At 46.5% G+C, this 21,006-nt stretch overlaps 1 protein-coding gene across 2 annotated transcripts; it reads right to left on the bottom strand.

Moving 5' to 3' along the window:
* Positions 1-17,214: 17,214 nt before the first annotated feature.
* Positions 17,215-20,980, bottom strand: SPAG11B (sperm associated antigen 11B). 2 transcript variants are annotated; one of them, XR_009538340.1, is made up of 4 exons: positions 20,874-20,980; positions 19,142-19,246; positions 18,608-18,863; positions 17,450-17,589 (listed from the first exon to the last, which is right to left on the bottom strand). XR_009538340.1 is itself a non-coding variant. In XM_060136637.1 (3 exons), the coding sequence occupies exons 2-3, from the start codon at positions 19,194-19,196 to the stop codon at positions 17,393-17,395; spliced, it is 252 nt and encodes an 83-aa protein (XP_059992620.1). In that variant the 5' UTR covers positions 19,197-19,246; positions 20,874-20,980; the 3' UTR covers positions 17,215-17,392. The 2 variants fall into 2 exon arrangements, 1 of the variants encoding a protein (XP_059992620.1); XM_060136637.1 differs by lacking the exon at positions 18,608-18,863 and having other exon boundaries at positions 17,215-17,589.
* Between the last annotated feature and the right edge of the window lie 26 nt (positions 20,981-21,006).

Raw genomic sequence — 21,006 nt, 5'->3', positions numbered from 1 at the left:
AAGCTGCAATTCCTGTAATATTACAGCTATGATAATACGATGTATTTCCTGATGCTTCATGCCAACGTATCTTACAAAGCAGACCACGCCCATTCCTCCCAGGAGTTAATTACAGACCTAAGGGGGACACAGAGCTTGATGCGAGCGCAGGGCTGTCCTGACGCCTCTGCGCTCTGGGTGCTCGTGTACGTCTGGCTCAGGTCTGGCTGCCAGCACAGGTGGGAAAGACCTGCCTGCTCCTGCGTATGGAGTCCTAGGACGTGCAGCTGGGAGCTCACCTGTCTCCACTGTGGTCCTTCTAAGTGTTTGCCTCTTCCTAAAGTCCTGCGAGAGCCCGAGGGCCACTGGGAACCACATCGGTACAGTCCAAGACTGGTATATTCGGAATCTAGGCGTAAACTGGGGCTAGGCCACACCCTGAGCCTGCACGGATACGCCTGAAATTGCTCTGAAAACAGGATCAGCTTCTAAGCAGTGTGGGAAGGGAGGAAAAGTGGGCTACATTCCAGAGACCCTGCCCTTATGCCCCTTGGCCTGTGACGGGGTGTTGCCCCTTGGGTGAAGCACAGCTTATGTACTTCATTGTTGTCTGAAAACCACCAAGTCATGAGTCAAGAAGGCGCCTCATTTTCCTTTATCAGAGGAAGCTGATGTTGGGGTGATACATTTGATGGACTGACATCTCCTCCTCATTGGCGACACTCCCTATACAAATGAGGAGCTTCGGAAGATACACTTACAACCTCTGGTTACTCCTGTGTCATGAGCATTCAAGGGGTCAGGTGATTTCCACTGGATATAGATTCAATATTTAGGGGGCCAACTGCTTTTTAAAAAAATTATCAGGCTTAACTGTTAAGAAATCCAATCAGTGGGTTATACTCGATAGATTATTTCCTTGGCAGCTGAAATCATCATGGTGTTGGCTGGCTGTTGCTTTGTGTGAAAGCAATTGTAATGGGCCCACCAGGGTTCTGGGGTGTCTTAGATCTAGGACTGTGGGTTCAGGATCCTCTTGTACCTATCGGATTCTGTAAGCAAATTCTGAACTCCTGCTATAGATAAAGTACCATGTGCTTGGGGTGGGTGAGGGGATAGAAGGGATAAAATACAGAGGGGCCAGTTCCGGTGCTTTCTCTCAGGGAACTCCCATGTAGACGGGCATAGAATCGAATAAACCATAGAGAATGGACTTTAATAAGGGCCATAATAAGGGTTCAAGCACAAGGCTGTAGAAATGTAGAAGAAAGGTAATTCATGCTGAAAGGCAAGTTTGGAGAGCAGATTTAAGAAGAATTTCGAGTTGTAGACACTTCATACTTTTAAATTCTAACTTCCCTCATCAGTTCAGGATTTGAGACAAAGTAGACATTTTTATTTTAATTAGTTAATTAGTTGAAATATAGTTGATGTACAATATTATATGTTACAGGTATACAATATAGTGAGTCACACTTTTATTTTTTTTATTTTTTTTTCATTTTAACATCTTTATTGGAGTATAATTGCTTTACAATGGTACGTTAGTTTCAGCTTCACAACAAAATGAATCAGTTATTAGTCACACTTTTAAAAATATAAAATACTGGCTATATTCCCTGTATTATAATGTTGTTAATATAAAATATTGGCTCTATTCCCCATATTGTACAATATATCCTTGTAGCTTATTTTATACGTAATAGTTTGTACCTCTTACTCCCCTCTCCCTATCTGCCCCTCCCCCCTCCCTTCCCCCCACTGGTAACTGCTAGTTTGTTCTTTATATCTGTGAGTCTGCTTTTTTGTGATGTTTACTAGTTTGTTGCATTTTTTAGATTCCACAAATAAGCAATATATTGTACAGTATTTGTCTTTCTCTGTCTGACTTACTTCACTTAGCATGATATCCTCCAAGTCCATCCATGTTGCTGCAAATGGCATTATTTTGTTCCTTTTATGGCTGAGTAGTATTCCATTATATACATATACCACATCTTCCTTGTCTGTTCACCTGTTGATGGACACTTAGTTTGCTTCCATGTCTTGGCAATTGTAAATACTGCTGCTATGAACACTGGGGTGTATGTATCTTCTCTAATTAGTGGGTTTAGCTTTTTTTTGAATATACACCCAGGAATAAAATTGCTGGGTCATATGGTAGTTCTGTTTTTAGTTTTTCTGAGAAAGCTCCATTCCGTTTTCCACAGAGGCTGCGCTAATTTGATTCCCCAATGCAGACATGTTTAACCGGGGAAGGAGGTTAATTCCGGGTGGGCAGGTGCTGACTGGGTAAAGAGTCTCACTCGGCCTCACAGGGGGTAAAAGAGATAGCTGCAAGGGTGTCACAGAGAATTAGGACCAGCTCTCCGCCCAGGCGCGGGGCTGGAGTCCTCAGAGCTCTGGTTACCGGTGAGGACTTACTTTCCCACTTGGAGAGCAGACCTCCACGGTGAGCCCAGGGTCTAACCTGTCCCTTCAAAGCAGGGAGGGCTCTCCAAAGCAACACCACTATTTCCTAAGAGGTGCTTTGGGAGAGAAAGCCACTTTATCTTGTCAGCTGACTTGGAAACTGGGGACTGCGGAGCAGGCCATGGCAGTGGTACTCACCCCACTCGCAAAATGAAGTTTGAGGAACATTTCTGTATTTTAAGATGTTTATAAAAGTTACTCTTATTTGTGGTAAAAATTCAAACAATAGGAGAGTGAGACTGTTCACTTCTCTGCCTTGGGGAGACACTGGTAACTCTGATTTGCCTTCTTTTTGACTTATTATAGCTTTTTTTATGTCACCAATACTTTTGGCCTCTCAAGCAATAGCAGTTACACGTAATTCACACATGCCTGTGAGTCTGACATTGACAAGAACAGCAGCGACTCCCCAAGCCGAGAGGGCCTAGCCTCACAGGGCTTGGAGATGCAGACCCTGCTGACTGGATGTGCTGGGTTTTCTCCCTGCTATGAGTCAGCATTTTTCTATGTTGATTAGGTGGAGAGAGGAGAGACTTGAGTAATTCAACTATTTTCGCTCATGTCAGACTTTCCTCTCATCTCCTCTAATCCTTTATTTATTTTTTAAACTCTGGTTTTAAAATATGGAGCAGAGATTTGGTAGATCAAAGTTTTTGGTCCAGGGGCAGTACTATGTGGAGTGCAGAGGTCCAGGTTGGAGTGAGACGTTCCCATTTACCTCTCAGCTCTATCATTTATTATTTGGGTTTACCTGAATAAATTCCTTAAGCTCTTTGAGCATCTGTACCTCAGCAGTAAAGCACAGAGAGTCATCAATGTCCTGTTTAGTCCACAGTAAAAGCCCTATGAGTTAATGATATAAAATTGACTTGTAAACTGCAAATTACTCAGGATCACCCATGTGGTCTGGGGAAGAATAACCAATGAGGTCTGGTTACCAATAACAAGGTAGGGCAAAGGTTGTGGCATGGGTTCCCTTGCAGGATTTCCACTCTTCTTTATCTTCACAGAGTCTAAGTGTGACTCAGCCGCTCCCCTTTGCAGCCATTTTAATCTTGTCATGACCACTGTTATTTAAGTTATATGGGCAAGTATACGCATTATCCCATTTTACAGATGAGGAAACTGAGGCTCAGAGAGGTTGAGTGACTTTCCTTAGGCCAGCCAGCTAGTAAATGGCAGTGCCCTGAGCTGTAGGGAACTGTGTACATTTCCCAGCCACTCCTGACCTCCTGGTACCATGTAGATTTGCCAAAGGGATGCACTGGTAGAAGATGAGAAGGCAGGACTTGGTGAGAAGCCGGGATATTTATCTTCCTGAACTTCAGAAGGCATCTCCTCTGTGCTTTCAATTTTGGCCAGAAAGCTACTTCACCTGTGGGCCTGGCTTCCACAGTCAGGTCCACCACGACCCCAGCTTCTGCTGCGCAGTCCATATCCCAGGCTTTGGGAAGGTTACCTCCTTCCTGTCTTTGTCCCTCTAGCCCCAGGGATAGTAGTGCCTTTCTGCTGTTGCAAATGCTGAAGTGACTCACCATAGGCTTGATTTCTCAGCCTATCACCTCTATAACCAGTTGTCCATATTAAACTCCTCCCATTTGAGATTCTTATATTTACCTCAATTTCCCTTGTTGTATTTTGACCGTCTTCCAAGTCCATGCTGTAAATCATAACACTATGAAAGTTCTGTTCATTCTTCCCCTTCTGGTGCCAATACTACGTTGTCACCAGCTAGAATACTTTGCTACACACTGCCCTCCTGTCTACTTTATCAACGTCTTAAGATTTAGCATAAAATGGGAGCTTTGAGATGATGGTATAGAGTTGCTGGTTGCTACCAACTAATTGTGGCCCTTTGTTTATACATTCTCACAGTTGTGTGCTTCCCATTGTAGGTGAGGCAGCTTCTAGAATTCCAAGATATCACTGTTATCTTAGCTTAATTATTTTTCTCCAGAAGAATGTAAGCAAGAAAACAGGAGAGGGCTTCCCTGGTGGCGCAGTGGTTGAGAGTCCGCCTGCCGATGCAGGGGACATGGGTTCGTGCCCCGGTCTGGGAAGATCCCACATGCCGTGGGGGCCCGTGAGCCATGGCCGCTGAGCCTGCACGTCCAGAGCCTGTGCTCCGCAACGGGAGAGGCCACAACAGTGAGAGGCCCGCGTACCGCAAAAAAAAAAAAAAAAGAAAGAAAACAGGAGCGACAAAACCTTGCCTTAACTATGTAACCACAGACTGCCTTTTCTTCTGGAAGGGTGGCAAACTGTAGGCTTTTAGTTTGGGGCCATCTATGGAGGTATTTTGTTTTGTCTCCGTGGAGGTTTAGAAATTAGCTTACCACTTACTCTTATTCCCATGCTTCATACATTAATATATTTGCATATTTCCTATAGGCATCTGAGCCGTTACTCCTGCTTTAAAAGATACGGTCTTCCCTTCAAACCCGAGTCAGAAAAAGCTACATTTCAACATGGGGACATGGACCAGGAAGGCAAAGGCTGTATTTCACACTAGGTGACTGAGCTGTCTCCACCAAACCCCCGGGTGTGGACTAATACTTTACGTCATCTTCAGGCAGCAAGTATTCTTGGCATTTTGGCATCTCCCAGGCATGAGCAAACATGGTTGACCCTTTAGCTTCCTGAAAATACTCTTGAATTGTGAACATTTTATTTGACATTTTGCTCCATCCACTGTACAAAAAAAAAGAGGAGATATCAATAGAAAGGTGAAGGGAGGAAGTGCAAAGAACAGACAAGTGTGGGCGTGAGGGATATCTGGCTCACCATGAGTCATGGACTCCTATCTGCTTGACCAGGTGGAGCAGAGTCAGAGACACAACTGTTCACCCCAGGAGCCAGAGCTCATGGTGGGGAGATGGGGCAAGTTAGGGAACAGTGAACCGTCTAGTCTAGCCAAGTGGACAAGCGTGGGGACAAGTTTGCATTGATTTGGTAGTGGGGGTGATGAGAAGAATTCAAGAAAAATTAGATCTAAGGTTTTTTTTTAACATCTTTATTGGAGTATAATTGCTTTACAATGGTGTGTTAGTTTCTGCTGTATAACAAAGTGAATCAGCTATACATATACATATGTCCCCATATCCCCTCCCTCTTGCGTCTCCCTATCCCACACTTCTAGGTGGTCACAAAGTACCGAGCTGTAGATCTAAGATTTAAATGATCTAAAATGCTGAACTTGGATTTCCTTGGTGGCGCAGTGGTTAAGAATCCGCCTGCCAATGCAGGGGACACGGGTTTGAGCCCTGGTCTGGGAAGATCCCACATTCCGCGGAGCAACAAATCCCGTGTGCCACAACTACTGAGCCTGTGCTCTAGAGCCCGTGAGCCACAACTACTAAAGCCCACGTGCCACAGCTACTAAAGCCCATGTGCCACAACTACTGAAGCCCACATGCCACAACTACTGAAGCCCACGCACCTAGAGCCCGTGCTCCGCAAGGAAGAGTAGCCCCCACTCACCGCAACTAGAGAAAGCCCGCTTGCAGCAACAAAGACCCAATGCAGCCAGCAATAAATAAATAAATAAATGTTAAAAATAAAAATAAATAAATAAATAAAATGCTGACCTCTCCAACATCTCCAATAAAGACCGAGGAGAAGGGCTGAGAAAGCCGTGCTTACAATTAGGCCAATGGGCCTGGTGGTAACTCTTCCAAAAATCTTTGTGTGTTAAAGACCATTTACATAATCTACCTCCAAGTGGTGTCTATCAATGGCTCTGGGAGTGTGGCCATTGTGAGACAGGCCACTGATGCCAGGGACCTTTGCTGGATCTCGGCCACTCTGTCCTATTCCTCCACACCTCAGCAGCAAGGTGGTTCTCAGCACAGCTAGACATAGACCAGAGGGAAGAGCTCTCAGTAGAGGCAGTGTGCCTGTTTTCTCCTCCCAGGAGCTTTTTTTTTTTTTTGCGGTACGCGGGCCTCTCACTGTTATGGCCTTTCCTGTTGCTGAGCACAGGCTCCGGACGCGCAGGCTCAGCGGCCATGGCTCGCGGGCCCAGCCGCTCCGCGGCATGTGGGATCCTCCCGGACCGGGGCACGAACCCATGTCCCCTGCATCGGCAGGCGGACTCTCAACCACTGCGCCACCAGGGAAGCCCCACCCAGGAGCTTTGAATTAAGGTTCAAAGACTGTTGAGGAAGGCCGTGGGCATATCTTCTCAGTGGTCTCTCACTGAGAGTCACTAAGACTCTGTATTGTCCAAATACTAAAATCACCGTACATTGCCATTTCTAGTCCTCATTTCTTTATATGAAAAATAAATTAATTTGAAGAGGTGATGCTTAAGATCCTCTTTGGCTACATCACTAAGGCTTCTTTTCAAGGTTCTCTGCACCCACCACGTCTTACCTTCATACAGCCATTTCCCACTCCTCTGAACGTGGACCACTCTAAGCCAGCCAGAGCCATTGATGCCTCACCATTGCCTGATGACAGACTATCGCTCAGGATTTTACTCATGGGTCCAGCAGACACGGAGAGACTTCTTAGCTTTGGGAAAGGGCGAGTAAACGGGCAAAGTGATTCTGCGTCCATATTCTGCACCACCTCTGCATAGAGCACTCCTCTCAGGTGCGACTTGGGTCACAGGTCCAAATCCTCTCAAATTACCCTCCCTGACTTTGCTTCAAGTGAGGACCACACTTGATGTTGCCTAAGAATATTACAAGAACAGGAAAAAAAATGAGAGCCACTGCATGGGGAACAGAACCTCTCAGGAGGGAAGAGGAAGGAGCTTGTGTTGTCTTCAGTGGTGAACGCTTGGGCAGTGCCTACTTTGTGTCTGCTGGAAGGGAAGAGTTCACTGCAGAAGAGACCTTGGGTTCACTGTATGAACGTTCATATTATACTCAGGCTGGAGCTTAAAGGGTAGACTCTTCATTTCTGGACACACCCAGGTTGACTCCTGCCAGGGGGAGAAATGTCTCCTGAATTAATACAGCTTAAAAAAATTTTGGGCTATTCCCTATATTTCTCTTTGTAGCTTAGACACCTGATGATATCGTTTTTTTGTGGAAGAAGATACCCTGATGGTTTAGAGTACACAAATTAAGCAAAGATGTAAAAGACATACGCAGGGCTCTAAAAATTAATTCTTTCTCTCACCAAGTATTTTTAACTTATGGGAATGGAGGGTACAGGAGCCAACTCTCCTCAGTGAATCTCCATGTTCCAGGTTCTCCCTCAAATTTGTATATTTTTACTGTTCTCGCTTCTTTCTTTCTGTTTTAGAGGGAGTATTTCTCTTTTCCGAGGCTCTTCTTTCTATACCTTTAGAATCCACCTCTTTTAACCATATACCATTATTTATCCTCTTTCTCTCTCAAGCCACTTTCTTACCCTCTCTTTCTCTACCAGCTCCGTTGTTATGGCCCATAATCGCACTTAATTCTCTACTTAAAAATAATCTCTCCTTGACCCTTTTTTCCCCTCAAACCATTACTTCACTGTCTTTGCTCATTTATTATCAAATTTCTCAAGAGTGGTCTATACCAGTATATATTGCCTCAACCAACTGGTCCCAATTTATTGCTTCCCGGCATCTGTCTCAAGAAATACATCAGAAGCACTCTCTCCAAGTTCAACAATGACTTTGGCATCTCCAATCCAATGGCTTCTTTGCCAGTAATCATTTGATCTCTTTGCAACATGTGACTTGTGGGGCTACTTTCAATCTTGAAACCTGTCCCTCTACTTCAACTCAACATCCAAAAAACTTTGTGGATAGTGACTCTATATTAGGACCTTGGGACCTGGTGCCTTGACAGATACATCGATAAACAATATTTAGTCTCTGGGCTCTGTGCCCTTCACTAATGGTGGAAAGACACAGGCATTTGACATGGTAACACATAATATAAAAGACATACACTTTCCAATTTCCTCCTATCATTTGATTGCTATCTTTGGTTTATTATGGAATTTTTCCTCTTTCTGTTCTCCAAGGCCATAAAAGCGAACATCTTCAAGAATTTAATATTATCACAGCAATGATAATAATGATCGTCATTATCATGATAATTGACATTTATTGAGCACAGACTACATGCAGACACCATGCCGAGCAATCTATATGCATTTATTTTATTTGAATTGTGCAATAATTCAATAAGGTTAATATAATTATCTGCATTTCACAGTTGAGGAAGCCAAGACTTAGAGAAGCTAGATAAGGTATCCCATCATCTTTATATATTTAATTCTTTCTGATTCTTCTCTTTTCCTAATTACTCAAATTCAATCAGGGTGTCCAGTCAATTCATTCCACACAGCTGTTTGCACAATCTACAGAGCCCTGCTCACATACCAGTTCCTCACGATGCTGACCACCCCGGCTGAAAGTGATTGCTCTCTACTCTGCATTTATGCCGGGCATATTTTGTACTACACTTGGAGCTATTGCCAAACTCCTTAGTAAATGTCATATACTATCACTATTTGTGAACATTTCTTATCACCTTTAATAGATGGTGTCTTTTCACTTGCGTCCTTGTGTTAATGAGAAAGTAGATATTCATGACCTACATTGCTTTCATCCTTTGAATAATCGGAGGTATTTTCAAACTAGGAAACTTAGAAAAATATATATCATAAAGGAGAAATAATACCAGAAGAGTTAGGAAGTAGAGAACCTCAGCAGGCAATGCAAAGTCAACAAAGGACTTACAAAGGACAACAATCTGAATGAATTTATATTTTAGCAAAAAATTGACAGCAAATATAATATGGAGGTTGGGTTAGAGGATCATGAGGCTAAAGGTCAGGAGATCAAGAGCTGAACTGAGGGCTCTTTAGTTCCCAAAAACAATGGGATAAAGAGACAGACTTGAGAGCGAGAACCAGCCAGAAGGTAGAATCCAAAGTTGGTACGATTGAGCGTGAGAGAAGGAATTAAGAGTGAGAGGAAGCAGGCTAGGAAGACCGCCAGTGTTCTGTTCAGGGGACAGGTAGATGGTGGTATCATCAATAGGGAGAGACAATCAAGGTGGTGACCCCCGGCAGGCATGAAGGGAGACATGCTCTGGAGAGAGAGAGCCAGGCTGAAGACGTGACACCTTCTAACAAGCTCAAGCTATTTGAGGAATTTGAAGGCTTAGCGGTAATGTGATGCTGTGTGCATTTTCCCAGAGTCTAAAATCACACCCAACAAGGTGGGGCTGATCTCTTCACTCCTGAGGGCAAAAATCAAGGCTATTACATCAAAAATTCATATAAGGTCACCCTAAAGACCTCCTACCTATCTGACAGCAATGTTTTCATCCCAAGAAGAATGAAGTGTGCATGGCGCTTTACTTTCTGCTTATACTTCTACACTTTAATCAGATTCTTTGACTGCATTTCACGCTCAACCCCAGTGAAAGCTCACCAGACAGCAGCTCTTGGTGCTAGCCTACACGGTCTGCTGGCTGCTTCTCTGAGCAGGAATTTTAGAGCATAGGTGGCTCTTAGAAAACAGCTATGTAGTAAACTCGTCAATGGGCCAGGGGCTGGGGTGGAGGAAGAAATGTATCCAAAGGCAAGAGGACCCCAGGGAAAATTTTTGAAAATGTAGGACTTCCGGCACTGTTATATAATCAGAACTGATACTTGAAATGAACCTATTGGCTGTTGCTGAAATAAGTAATGGGAAACCATCAAATGCTTTACACATAATGACTGGCATCTCCTGAACTGTTATGTACCTAGCACTGTAACTGGTGCTATAAAGCTTTTTTTTTTTTTTTTGGTGGTACATGGGCCTCTCACTGCTGTGGCCGCTCCCGTTGCGGAGCACAGGCTCCGGACGCGCAGGCTCAGCGGCCATGGCTCACGGGCCCAGCCGCTCCGCGGCATGTGGGATGTATCCGGACCGGAGCGCGAAGCTGCGTCCCCTGCATTGGCAGGCGGACTCTCAACCACTGTGCCACCAGGGAAGCCCCCCTGTTTCTATTAATAAACCTTGCCGCCAAGCCCGGGAATGACTCGTCCTTTGAAGGTTCATGCGGAATGAGCTAACAGAGATAAGAATCAACCCGCATTTTCTGTGGGGAGAAGAGCTCAAGGGGGCAGGGCTTCAAATCTTATCGAGGACTAACCTTTCTCAAATCCCCATGAGGTAGGCATAGGGCGGTGAGTGCGCCTTCCCTCCATAGGAGGAAACAGAACCGAGCTGAAATGGTCAAGCCCATGCTTCTAGGGGAGTTTATCCACTGTTTAAAAGTGACTGTTTTCTTGCTTTATCATCAGCAACAAGATCTCAAGAGTTAAAGGGATCTGCAAGGTCATGTAACAAAATGCCTCACGTGACGGTTGACTCCTGCCTCTTCTGCAACACTTCTAACGTTGGGGAACTCAGTGTTCCCAAAAGGATCCCACTTTACTTTCAGCTGCTATGCCTATCATTTTACTTTTCTCCTTATTGAGCCAAACGATGCTTCCCTAAAACTTGTCTCATTGTTCGTGTCTGGATTCCTGGTTCTCAGAAACCTCCCTTCCCTCTTTCTTCCTTTCTTCCCTTCCTGTTTTCTTTCTCTTTTAAATTAATTACACCATGTCCTTTTTATTTTATTTTTGACTTTCTGATTTTTAAATTTGAGTTATAATCGACAAATAAAATTGTAAGGTCATGATGTGTACGTTGTAATGATTCAAAGCATGGGCATGGGCTTCCCTGGTGGCGCAGTGGTTGAGAGTCCGCCTGCCGATGCAGGGGACGCAGGTTCGTGCCCTGGTCCGGGAAGATCCCACATGCCGCGGAGCGGCTGGGCCCGTGAGCCATGGCCGCTGAGCCTGCGCGTCCGGAGCCTGTGCTCCGCAACGGGAGGGGCCACAACAGTGAGAGGCCCGTGTACCGCAAAAAACCAAAAAAAACTCAGAGCTTATACCCTTTTCTCAAATGGTGCTTCGGTAGTTGTTTGGACAGAGCACTGAAGAGCTGCTCCCAGAGCAGGGGGTGGGGGCCTGTGGAGGCATGCATCACTATGCCACCAGGAAGCGGGCAGCAAAGGGAAGGTGGGGCCACGTACCCACGAGACCCTTACCCTCCATGGCGTGGTCAGCGTGGGCGCTGGCACCTGGAGAGGAAAATTGCTGGAGTGGAAGATCCTGGAACAAAGCTTTCTGTCATCATGGTGCTTCTTCATCCTTCTTTCCATGAAGAGCTGTCTCTCCAGCAAATTCCTTTCCCAAGACTCATGGTGTCTTCCCTCCACATGAGCGGATGCCAGAATGACAGGGAGCAAAGGGGAAGGGCGAGCCAGGCACCAGGGGTGTGAAGTCTCACAGTGAGCCAGCCTGGGGCTCCCTGGCTTCACCTCTGCCCGACCAGCTGATGGCGGAGCCGTGGTGACTCATGGAACAGGATGTTCAGGTGTGATGCTTGACGCTAGGTGTGGTGCAGTTCCAGGCGAGCACCATGAAAAACTGGAAAAGCTGCACATTTCACTTTACTGTTGTCACTGTGTTGTTCCAGGGAGGAAGCTGGGGGGGGCAGAGATGGGGCAGCTACCAGCCCAAGTTTGTGTCTCAAAGCCAGATGAGTGTCTTCACCCTTCAGAAACCGTCTCCTTTAGCCCTGTGGTTCTCAGTACCATCTTGGCAGCATTTAAGAATTACATATGGCGCCCAAGGCACCACCTGTAGGGATGACTGATTGAGCAGTGTGGGTCCTTAGCTAATTCTGTAAAGGGACCTGAGTGAAACTACTGTGCATCCAGAGCTGAGAACCATGGCCTCAGGTAGAGAATCGTGGTTCCCTTACAGCCTCTCCAGCAGCTTCACTATCTTTTCCCTGCAGTAACATGACTCTGGCCATCACCACATCCCCCCACTAAGTAAGGCTCCGAAGGAGTGGCAGACAGAGAGGAGCTGCAGTGGACGCTGGTCATTTCACACGATCCACAGACCCGCTAACGATCTATGAGAGGGAAGGCTAGCCTTCCTCCTCAGAGACAGGGACAGCGCTCTCAGAGGAGACATGTCATATGATGCACTTCACATCAGAGAGGGAGGCGTATTCTAGAGGGCAAACCTCACTCGGGGGCCCGCGTTTGTACCCAGAAAGATAGTGCTGTACGAGGAGAGACGCCAGGTGGGAGACACCCCGTTTCAGACAGAGAGAGCATTACCTGAGGAGAAACGTGGGATCCTGGGCTTTGACCTCAGAGAGGTCAGCAGCTCTCTTTGCAGACAAGGCCTGGTGGCTTGTCTTAACTTGTCTTAAAGTTAAGAGCTTTCTCTTAACTTCCTGTCTTTCTTTTTGTCTTTTCTCCTTCTTCTGCCTCTGAAATGTACTGGACTTGAGCTACAAGCTCGAGACAAATGGTGGACAGGCCTCAGGCCCTGGGCTTCCAAGGGCGCATCGGGCAAGCAGAGGAGCGTGGCTGCCGGCGGGGGATGGTGTTCGCCCCAGGTGTCCTCAGCAGTGCAGCAGGGGCCCCAGGTCACTTGGGGGCACTGTGCCGTGTCCCAGCAGGTGCCGTGTCAGCCAAGGCCTGAAGGGCAAAGACTGGACGTGGGTGAGCATCGCCAGGGCCTCGGAAGCAGAATGTACAAAATCCAGGAGGTAGAAGATCAAAGGAAGTCCCAGAGCTTCAGGCCGCCTGGGCGGGTTGGAGCTCAGCAAGGGGACAGCTGGAGCGGGGGTCACCCGGGTTTTGGTGTGAGGGGTCTCGTAGTCCGTGTTGGAGCGGCTCAGGGCCCCACGTGAGGACAGGCAATAGCCCTTGGAGACTTTGGGGCAGAAGTGAGGGTCGGGGCCTCGGAAGGTCTGGTCTGGCTGCAGACTCCCGAGTTTGGAGGATCCTTATTTCACCCCCAGGAGAGGGATGTAGCCCGGGACCATGGGTGGATTTCTGGTTTCCCTGACTCCTCCGTACGTGATCGGGCTCTACTAGGTTCTTCCGGAGGAGATGGCATCATTTGCGTTTCGTGGAGGCGGGTTCTGTCCCAGAAGAGGAAGTTGCCAGGCTGCGCTAGTGCAACACGATCGTCAACGTGTACGGCCCGTGGCCCACTTTGGAGAGTTTTCGTGTTGTTTTGTTAAAATTCCATCGCAGCCTTTTCCTGCTGCATCGCCTCCAAGGCCGGCGTGGGTTTCAGAAGGCAGAGGATTGCTCTGGAAGTGTGAGCAGGCGGGGCTTGGCCCGAGAGATGGTCCATGGTATTAGCACAGTCACCTCCACAGCACGCGGTTGTCGCAGGGTAGGACCTGGTGGCGACAATCTCCTTCAGAGGCAGGTGAGGGAGCAAGCTTGTCACCTCTCTGCAGTTTACCTGTGTTCAAAGACCCCAAGACATGGGGAGGGCAAACATGTTCGTCTGAAGAGTCCAGATGAACCTGACAAAGATTATCGACATTGAACTCGGCTGAGGGACTGTTTCACCCTTGAGGGGTTTAAAAATCCACTCAGGCTATAATTGTACAGGGAAAGACCTTGTGTAAATGGGTCCGTGTGTATGCATGTCTGTATTCTGATCACTAAATTACTCCACCCACTGGTATTCAAATGTGATGTGTACTATTTCCACGTTGAAAAGCAATCTCAAATCATTCTATGTCTTACTTGAATCGAGAAGTTTCCACCATTAACTAAAAAAATTAATCACCCGTAGAGGCCCAATGCTCTATCATTCACAAGGAATTTGAACTCAGTGGATACAAATATATGCCCACATTTCAAATGAGGAGCCTGACAGGCATGACGGTTGCAGGACTGGAGTTTGGGGTTTTGACTCCTCAGTCAAGAGTCTTTCCATGACACTGTGCTCCTTATTGGGAGATGGTTTTGTTAAATGACCTCTTGGGCCCCTTTTCCGTCTACGATTCTGTGTCTGAGGGGCAGGGCCAGGCAGGCGAATACTTGTCGTGGAGACTCAGGGTCCAGGAGGGCTCTTCAGGGCTTCTCCCAGCCTTGTTTCTCTAGTTCTGCTGCCTACGGTGGGGGAGCAGGGAGCCCCCGAAAATGAATGGGTCACGTGCTCAGCTGTGAGGCTATGTAATAGGGCAGAGCTAGTAAGGTCTTTGTGCCACTCTCTGACCAGTTGTGAGAGAAAAGGGGGGATGCAGGCTTTAGGCTGTGACAGGGATGCGGCAATCGTCACAGTGTGGTGTCCCCAGTCCCCTGGTGGCTCCCACGTCCTGTCCTTGGGGCAGAAAGGACAGCAGTGGTAGATGGAAGATTGGTGTTTGAGGCTTGGATTAATTTATTCATTTCTTCACCTCTTTCACACTGACTGTTATTGGCTGGTCACTAAAGTTCCATAGAGGAGTAGGACCCAGACCTGTCCTGAGGCTTTCACAGGCCAGCGAGGAAGTAGCCATGTAAATAAGTAACAGCAGCACAGTGACAGATCCTAACATGGGGGGCACCGACGAGCCTGTGGGGCACAGAGCTCCAGCGACAGATTCCGCTGTGCAGTGTGCGGGGGGGAGCCGGGAGGGTCCTGAGTGGAGGGACACTGGAGCCCGCTGGAGTGGAGGGAGGGACTGCCCTGTCCTCCCTAGCTGCTGCTGGCCATCTCAGAAGAGGAAGCTGAGTCTTTGAGAGGCACAGTGGGACATAATTATACTTAGCTCAGAAAAGGGAGCCGTGGGGGATGTATAAAGACTTTCCAGTATGAACACTGGACCCCTGTGGGACCCAGTTGGGCCCCTCTGTCTCTCACCGGCTGCCTGGGGCCCAGGATCTCGCCACCAGGAACAGTCCAGGCCCTCCTGGGGCCAGTAGAGGGTCCCGGCTCCCAGCTCCACTTCCACCCAGAATCCCAGGCATGCCCCTGCCCCCCTGCCCCGGCCCCAGCTATCCCTGATCACCGATGAGGCACTGATTCTACACCAACATGCTAAGCTGTCATGGCTCTCAGAGGTCTAGACCAGCTACCTCATTTTATTTTTGAGGAAACTAAGGTCAAGTGAAGGGACTAGAGGCAGAACCAGACACAGGTTCCCCAGCATTCTGGGCCCTGGCCCATTCCTTTGTGTGTGTGTGTGTTTTTAGTTGTTAGTGGACAGAGAGATGCCCATGGAATGACAGGACTCTTGGCTGTGTATGTGTCTGCCTGTCCTGAAGCACGAAGACCTGTCGTGTTTCACCTGGGAGCAAAAGCTAAGCCTGTTTCAAATCCCTTCCCAGGCAGGCATTCCCTCCAAGGCCGGCACTGCTCCATCCTTTGAAGGGACGACAAAGGGCTCCACAGAGATGCCTGTGATTAAGAGACTCCACTCCATGCAGCCCCACGCGTCTGTCTGATTCCATTTAGAAAACAGCCACGAGTAAGTTTAGGAGAGCCTGGGGAGAGGCCGAGGCATTATACCAAATGTTCATTGAAACTTGAGCTGGGAATCAAGACAGGAACCAGAAGGAGATTTTCTTGGTGACTCTTAAAGTAAGTTCAGCTTATCTGTGAGCAAACTGGACTCGGGCAGTGAACAGAAATACGGAAAGAAGGTATCCTACCACGCTCTGTAATTAGCCTAGAAAGAGCTTGGCTCCTGGTCTCCAACATCAGGACATTTGCTTTTATTATTCTTTTACATTTCCTACTTGTAATGAATGTTCATTGCTCTTTGCATGACTGGTTCAACGATATGGTATGAGTGACAACTTCCAGCAGGATTTGGAGAAACGCAAAGGACCACGGGCTGAAGCGGCAAGGAATCTTCACGAACAAGAGCCCTGCCTTGCTTTGTTTACTCAGATATATGTTCTTCAGAGGTAACATAGAACAATGGGCACTTGATTGGTCAGATATGCCAGGAATCCACTTACGAACCGCTCACCTGGGGAAGTTCACTTAGCCTCTGATTTTCAGGAATCCACTTAGGAACCACTCACCTGGGGAAGTTCACTTAGCCTTCGGATTTTCAGGAATCCACTTACGAACTGCTCACCTGGGGAAGTTCACTTAGCCTCTGATTTTCAGGAATCCACTTAGGAACCACTCACCTGGGGAAGTTCACTTAGCCTCTGATTTTCAGGAATCCACTTAGGAACCGCTCACCTGGGGAAGTTCACTTAGCCTCTGATTTTCAGGAATCCACTTAGGAACCGCTCACCTGGGGAAGTTCACGTAGCCTCTGATTTTCAGGAATCCACTCACGAACCGCTCACCTGGGGAAGTTCACTTAGCCTCTGATTTTCATTTCCTTTCCATCCCTAAAATGGAACTGCCTCAACCTGACTATATTCTCCATTAGATTGTGTGTTAATCAGCTGAGATAACCTAAGACTAAATGTTTGAAAATTTTAAAAAATCCTATTTACATGTGACTTATTGTTATTATTTCTTGAGGAGTCTATGGAAAGGGCACAAGGCACATTATAGTCTGGGAATAAGTAGGATGAAGCTGGGATTGGGTTTGATGAGAGGAAAGATGTCATTTGGTGGAAAAGAGACCAGTAGATTGGCTGCATTTCTGTCTCTCTGAAGATGAGATCAGCTTGGTTTCTGGTCTACCCTATTTGTGGGTAGGTAAGAGACAGTCCCTGGACCAGGGAAAGGAGGTGGATATTATAAAATTCTGAGACTCTTTTTTTTTTTTTTTTTTAATGCGGTACGTGGGCCTCTCACCACTGTGGCCCCTCCTGTTGCAGAGCACAGGCTCTGGACCTGCAGGCTCAGCGGCCATGGCTCACGGGCCCAGCCGCTCCGCAGCATGTGGGATCCTCCCAGACCGGGGCACGAACCCGTGTCCCCTACATCGGCAGGCGGACTCTCAACCACTGCACCACCAGGGAAGCCCCTCTGAGACTCTTTAAAAAAAAAAAACAGGAAAAGACAAAGCAGGTAAGCTTTTAGGAAAAATCTTTTATAAGACCTTCACCACTGGTGCTGGAGTCATTCAACAAATATTTATTGAGCACCTACTACAAGCCACACATTCTTCTAAGCCCTTAGGATACCTCAAGATCCCATCTGCCTTCTGGAAGCTTACATTTTAGGTGCTAGATCCACCATCCATCTCTGGTTTATTGTATTTATTTATTTTTTCTTCCTCTGTATGTGCTATACAGCACCTATTCCAGGGATCGGAGCAGATTTCAGCTTTTTTCTCACCAGAATAGCAGAAAAAAAGTCTGCAGGTTCCATGTTGCATAAGACAGATAACATTTCTAATTGCAGGTGGAATGTCCCCTATTGATGCAATAAATTAGAGCTGATATTTAGTTCATATAGCAAAAGAATAAAGCATGACCCCAGCCCACAGGCCAACTCCACACGGTTATTATATGCTTAAAAAAATGAAGTGTCTGGACAGGTTCCAGTTTAACTGGGCTTCAGTTTCTTAGCTTTAAAACAGGGACAAGAATCCATATCTCAAAATTTTGTCAGGAAGATATATATAATACATATATTTTTATATGTTATTGTACTGTATCAGGCTTCTCAAGCTTCCTGGTGATGGATGTGAGCTAATGCAACAGGGAGAAGCAGAGAGAGTTTTGGAGAACAGAGTCGAATGATTGGATGGGTGGGTCTTGGTCTCTAGGAAAATAGGAAATCGTTCTGATTCTCAGCTTGTGGCCTAATTTTCAGCTTTACAGCCTACAGTGAAAAAAAAGAAAAGACAACCGAGCTCTCCTCACCATAACTTGTGGACTTGTAGGTCAAGCACAGCTACCCAACGTTCCCATAAGGAAAGCATTTTCTATTTGTCACAAGAAAAAAAAAAATGGAACTACATGTGGTGATGGCTGTTGGCTAGACTTCTTATGGTAATTATTTTGCAATATCTACAAATATTGAATCATTACGTTGTACACCTGAAACTAATGTAATATTATATGTTGATTATATCTCAATTTTAAAAAAGAAAGCATTTTCTATTTGGGAATGAGATGGTTGAAAGAAAGGTCTTATGTCAGGTCTGCAAATGCCAATCTATCATGACTCAGAAAACCAAAACACCCACCGTGTTGGTCTTACATGATTTAAAAAACAACCTTGCGCAATATCTCAGCTCCAAATGGGGTGTACTCTCTGATGCCATGTCATCTCAGCTCTGTCATGGCTTTTTGGGGAGGACAGCCGAGTGAAGAGGTGGGCTGCACATCTAATGAAGATCAAAGAAGCACAGACTAGGGATCTGGAGACCTGGACTGGCCTTCCTTCTTCCGGTAACTAATGATTTCTCCTTGGACAACTCATTTACCTGGCTATGGCTCAGTTTTCCTCTGTAAAATCGGCTCTCTGTGAAAGCTGGAGGAATGCCAGTGTCAGGATGAATAACTGCTATGACTGTGATTGTCAATTGCACCGCAGGACAGTGGCGTTTCTCGGGAGCGTGGTTTCCTGTCTCTGTAAAGTATGGGGTTTCCATAGAAGAGCATTCATTCCCTTCCAGCTCTGACATCTGTATGACTGTCATTTCTTTCCGCAAACTTTTCTCAGACTGTGATGAATGCTTTCTATTTGTATCGGAACAAAGTTGACCCTTTGACTTGGGTTATGACCCTGAAAACTCATACTTAGCTTTTAAAAACCTCTTTATAGGGAAGATCAAAATGGTCCAGAGCTGAGCCCCAAAGGGGTCCACCTGCACCCACCAACAACACACAGATACACACCCAATCCCCCCTCCACGGACACACAAATCAATGAAATTCCTGTACTGCCTTCCCTAGGCTCTCCCAGCTCATCCCTCCTGGCTGGGAGCAGCTTCCTACCTTAACCAGGAGATATTTACCTGCGTTCATTTGGACCAAACAGAAGAGAACAGCGAACAGAAAGAGGACCTTCATGTTTTAAGGTTCCCTCAGGTCTCCCCGCCCTCCTGTGCAGAAAAGCAAATCTGATGAGAGAGCCAAGTGGAGTGGAGAGGAGAGGGACAAAAATAGGACATTTATAGGTTTTTGGGAACACTACTCAGGAATGAGCACATTTATCTGGTCTACTGACTAAGGCCGTGGGCAGAAGTTACTCAGATACCTGGATTCCTTGACCCCAAATCCTATACAGTCCTGGCTCCTTAATCTGTGTCCAGTTCCCACAGATCTGACAGGAGTGAGCTGAGCTCAGGTTACGTGATTGCAGCCCTGGAGAGCTGGGGGACCAATGGGCGGGGCTTCCCACCTCTTCCCCCCATATGAGCCCCAAGGTGTTCACTGTTCCCCTGCCTAAGAGAATGTTAGCTTCTAGAAGTTAGATCCACTTGAGTCCATATATCTAATATTAAAAACAAACAAACTTAAAAGTTGAAGAAACTTGTATTAGTCACAGGAGAACCAGATGGGTTTTTCTATGGAAATAATCTTTTGAGAAATTGCTGCAGCATGAATAGCTGGAATTCAGTCTTGCCAAATTCCCTCCAGCGTGAACTTCAGAATTTTCAAAGAAAATAGAACAGATTTTAACTCACATATTTCACATTAAAAATATTAAGGGTATAAATGAGGCAACTGAAATTTGAAAATACAGTTTTACTATGCTTTCTGATGTTCACGTGAGAGAACAGATATTCCAGTCAAAGGTATCTGGGAGTAATAAAAACTAATTTTTTCACTAGTTAAAAGCAAAATCCACATATCTCCTAAAAAGCACACTTTTTACAAGTCTCATTATCCATACTTGACACAAAGCATTCAGAAATAGAAAATGAGGGGACTTCCCTGGTGGCACAGTGGTTAAGAATTCGCCTGCCAATGCGGTGGGTTCGAGCCCTGGTCCGGGAAAATCCCACATGCTGCGGAGCAACTAAGCCCGGGCGCCACAACTACTGAGCCTGCACTCTAGAGCCCATGAGCCACAACTCCTGAAACCTTGGTGCCACAACTACCGAAGCCCGCCCGCCTAGAGCCCGTGCTCCGCAACAAGAGAAGCCACCGCAATGAGAAGCACGCACAGTGCAATGAAGAGTAGCCGCCGCTCGCCGCAGCTAGAGAAAGCCCATGCACAGCAACGAAGACCCAGTGCAGCCAAAAATTTAAAAAAAGGAAATAGAAAACGAAAACATAGATTAAAAGATCTCATTTTAGGGCTTCCCTGGTGGTCCAGTGGTAAAGACTCTGTCTTCCAATGCAGGGTATGCCACAACTACTGAGCTCACGTGCCTCAACTAGAGAGCCCACGCCGCAATGAATGGTCCCGCACGCTGCAACTAAGACCCAACGCAGCCAAAAATAACAATAAATAAATATTTAAAACAAAATATCTCATTTTTCAAATTAAAAATACTTTCAAAACAATAAATAAAAAATACTTTCAGGTAACTGCGGTAATAGAGAAAACTCTGGAATTACAATATATTAAGACAATAACGACTTAAGCAATGTGTAGGATGTCATTCACGTCTCAAAGGTATCACAGGACTCACAGGACACGCTCCCAAAAGGGATTTTTGACTTAAATCATTTTCTATTTTTTGAGAAGGAAAGGTCTCCGCATTCAGCACAAGTGGCCTCCCAACTCTAAGCTTTTACCTTGAAGCACCGTCAACATCTAACTTGAAGGAAGGTGTGCGCACCGCCCCTCGCCAGACGCGGGACGCCCTCCCGCCCACGCGGAGAGTCAGCTTCCGTGCGCAGCTGTACCCACTGACCGGAAACTCCCTGG

The sequence above is a fragment of the Lagenorhynchus albirostris genome, chromosome 21 (genome assembly GCF_949774975.1).
Source record: "Lagenorhynchus albirostris chromosome 21, mLagAlb1.1, whole genome shotgun sequence".
In the NCBI taxonomy this organism is placed as follows: Eukaryota; Metazoa; Chordata; class Mammalia; order Artiodactyla; family Delphinidae; genus Lagenorhynchus; species Lagenorhynchus albirostris.
Note: the sequence above shows the minus strand (reverse complement) of the source record. Positions and strands in the feature narration are given on the sequence as shown.

What these genes read in the sequence shown, in the direction of transcription:
- SPAG11B (XM_060136637.1), bottom strand. Translation starts at nt 19,196, where the DNA reads ATGAAGGTCCTCTTTCTGTTCGCTGTTCTCTTCTGTTTGGTCCAAATG. An exon ending in TTTGGTCCAAATGAACGCAG is followed by an intron (nt 17,590 to 19,141) that starts GTAAATATCTCC and finishes TTGCATCAATAG; the next exon opens with GGGACATTCCACCTGCAATT.